The 3,542-nt window shown below is 38.6% G+C and overlaps 1 protein-coding gene across 2 annotated transcripts in view; it reads left to right on the forward strand.

Moving 5' to 3' along the window:
* The first annotated feature begins 2,042 nt into the window (after positions 1–2,042).
* CPSF3 (cleavage and polyadenylation specific factor 3) overlaps positions 2,043–3,542 on the forward strand; it is an 18,068-nt gene continuing 16,568 nt past the window's right edge. The window contains exons 1-2 of one of the 2 annotated variants that reach the window (XM_017745058.1): positions 2,043–2,094; positions 2,923–2,972. In XM_017745058.1, the coding sequence (XP_017600547.1) occupies positions 2,043–2,094; positions 2,923–2,972 (102 nt within the window). Of the gene's footprint in view, positions 2,095–2,922; positions 2,973–2,994; positions 3,167–3,542 lie in introns of those variants that run through there. The other variant, XM_017745057.1, reaches the window with a different exon arrangement.

Genomic DNA, 3,542 nt, shown 5'->3' on the forward strand with positions numbered 1-3,542 from the left:
GTCGGGGTGGGGCCGGGCAGCACCGCGGGGAGCTGCTTCTTTCCCTGGTAAAGATGCCACTGCCGTCTGAGTGTGCTTCTGGTAGCGCCACAAGCGTTGTTTTTGGGACAGCCTGAAGATGCTACTCCAGGCTTATTCGGCCCGATTTGTTACTTAGGTGAACTTGAATGATACTTGTCAGTAGTTTGAGACTCGAGTGCTCAGTAAAAAACAAAAGAGGCCAAAATAATTTCCTCAAACAGGTTGTTTTTATTTCTGCTGTGTTATGTAGGGCCTCTTTTCCTTTGAGATAAGTACAGCTGTTCAGGTACTTTGGATATCTGAGCTTAAAAGGGCCGTGCAGTTGTTATTTCTACACAGAAAAGTAATCCCAGTAAAGGCATCCGAGGTAGTTACGTCTTTGCAGTGTATGTGGGTTGTTTCAATCCTCATGACTTTGCTATCCTTTTGCAGAGGTGCTGGCCAAGAAGTAGGAAGGTCATGCATCATTCTGGAGTTTAAAGGAAGAAAAATAATGGTAATTATTGCATGAATATATTTGTATGCCCTCTCAGTGTGGTACTTCAGATCATCAAAGTGATCTGAAATGTTGGAGGTTAAATGCAGCCTCTGCACAGAAGTCAGACACAGTGCTAGAAAAGGCACATTTTGTAGCTTTCTGGGGCAGTATAGCATATATGATATTAGGCATCACCAAGGCTGTGCTGTGAAACAAAACCATATCCCCATATAAAATGCATGTGCTTCCAACCCAAATCATTCTACTTGAAATCCAATACTAAAAGTAATGTTTAATGAAAAAAAAAACCCTTACTTTGCATGATGCTAAAAGTTACCAGTTAATAGACCAAAATGGAAGAGGGGTTTTTATATGTTCTGTTAGAAGTTTTAATGTTCTTTCACTTTTCAGCTTGATTGTGGAATCCATCCTGGGCTGGAAGGAATGGATGCTCTTCCTTACATTGATTTGATAGATCCAGCTGAGATTGATCTCCTCCTCATTAGTCAGTAAGTGGCGCCTAAAGGAACAAATAACTTAAGGTCATGGTCTGAGCTGTGTTCACTTGTAGGTTATTAAGAGAGGCTGAAAATAGGTGTTTTTTAGGTGGTATGGAAAAATTCTAGTTTCCTGGGTTTTTTTTCTCCTCCTAAAAAAAGGAGGATCTCCATTTAGAATTAAGGACTGAATATTGAGGATGTTCATTCACTTTTGATGCACAACTCTCCTCTGAGCTCACTGTGATTTCTGACTCTTATAACCTGGCTTGCTTTAACACACATTGTGACAGCTCGAGTTTTCTACACAAAGACTGCAGAAGAGTATTGGTTGTGGTTTTTGCTCTATTTGCTTTGAGTTAAAAACGTTCTTGGAGACTTACACAACCTTTGAATGTGGTTTAAGTATTGCTTAGTGGTTGAGAGATGAGGAGAGCCGTTTCTAAATGATGTACTCAGTAATAAACAGCTCTCCATAAAATCCCAAGTTTTTGTGGTCTGTGTTTGTTCTATCAGTATTTCAAAAGTAGTTTCTTAAAATAGTTTGAACTAGAATTGTGAACAAATAATTTAATTTTAGGAGATCATGTTTTAATCTGTAGTGTGCAACATGCAAAATTGGTATCATGTTTTTAGCTTTCTTGTATCTTTGATGTTTAGTGTCCCTGGTTCCTGTTCTCTCTTTAAATTTATATGGAAATTATGAAAAGAAGGTAATTCTAATACTATACATGTAAAACCTTGGCAATTAATGGATAATTTCCTGTATTAGTTTTACCTTTTCTTGGTTGTCTTTCTAGTCACTAGTCTGCAGAACATAGACCAGCACAGTTAACAAGAAGGCTGAAAATTCTGTTTCTGGGTTTTCATGACACTGTGTTAGTCCAGTGAAGTAGTGAATTATGGATATTATATATTAGTGTTGTGTAATATGAATGTATTAATTGGATTTGTGTGTCTTATTTTAAGTTTCCATTTAGATCACTGTGGGGCTTTGCCATGGTTTTTACAGAAAACAAGTTTTAAGGGAAGGACATTTATGACTCATGCCACAAAAGCTATTTACAGATGGCTTCTTTCAGACTATGTTAAAGTCAGGTAAGATAACCTGTGGGGTGTCTCTTCCTGAATTATTTCACCTATATAGCCAATGGGAAACTTAAGATGAAGCTACCAAAAGTAGCTGGATGAACCTGGATGTTTTCACAAGTAGCAACGTTACATATAACCAGATTAGAAGTAATGAATCATCTTACTACCTCATGGATAGTTTGTAGTGAATTTTAAGCTCCTAAAGATACAATTCACTCTTCAGGACAAAGACAGACTAAATACTAAATATACAAAGAGTGCTCTGTTACTTAGATGTTGGGGTTTTTTTCCTCTCTTTTATATTTTGTTTTCTTGTGTTTCATGCCTTGACTCATCATTTCCATGTGACTGCAATTGTCCTGAGCATATCTCAGCTCAGCTGTGTTGAGCTTGGGTCAGAAACCTGATGAACAGTCCTCTTTTAATTTGTTTATTCTGGGCTGATCTCTGTTCAGGGCTGGGAATCTGTTGGTACTTTTAGAGAAATACAGAGCAGCTTCTGAACTGAGAAGACTATTCTGTCTTTCAAAAGACAGATACTTTAACTCTCCTTGCATGAGCTACATTTAAGTAGCTGGACTTGATTTCTAACATAGGAGACATGGTGTTACTGAATGGAAATCTAACTGTCATTGGGGAAAACCCAGGAAGTGTTTTTCCCAGCTGCTCAAATGAGCTGATATTAAGCCATTTCACTTCTATCCAGTAACATCTCAGCGGATGACATGCTGTACACAGAAACAGACCTCGAAGAAAGCATGGACAAGATTGAGACCATCAACTTCCATGAAGTGAAAGAGGTGGCAGGAATCAAATTCTGGTGCTACCACGCAGGCCATGTTCTGGGAGCAGCCATGTTTATGATTGAAATAGCTGGTGTGAAGGTATTTTCTCTTTATTATATGATGACATCAAGCCTGAGTACTAATGTAGTCATTAATTATTATTGTCTGTTATGCTCCACCACTGTGGCTGGAGCTGTCCAGCAGACTTGGACTCAGATCAAGATGAGTGGCCTTGGCCTAGGACATGTATTTGCTCATTGATTAAAACTGGCAAGTGACACATATTGGATCAGGTAAGATGTTTGGATTGTATGGGAGTCTGAGACACAACTCAGACTTGGAACCACTAAACATGTAGCTTCCCATGCTGGTCTGATCAGAGGCAGCTGGTAGCTGAGGCAGTTGTGTGGAAGCTGCATTTTAGTAAAATTTGTGTACAGATGTTTGTTTCTGTAATTCTCATTTACGTGTCTGCCTGTCTCAAGTGCTTAAATGGCATTTGTCAATGCGAGTTACATTTTTCTCGTAACACTTGTATTCTAAAGTATCTAAAGAAATAAGATCATTGTTAATTTTAGGCACAGGGGGATTAAGTAAGTCATCATATAATCACAGGCAGCACTGTGCCAAAACCAGATACTTGAAACTCATCTTATGAATTGGGTTCAG

The sequence above is a fragment of the Corvus brachyrhynchos genome, unplaced genomic scaffold (assembly GCF_000691975.1).
Source record: "Corvus brachyrhynchos isolate BGI_N302 unplaced genomic scaffold, ASM69197v1 scaffold116, whole genome shotgun sequence".
Taxonomy (NCBI): domain Eukaryota; kingdom Metazoa; phylum Chordata; class Aves; order Passeriformes; family Corvidae; genus Corvus; species Corvus brachyrhynchos.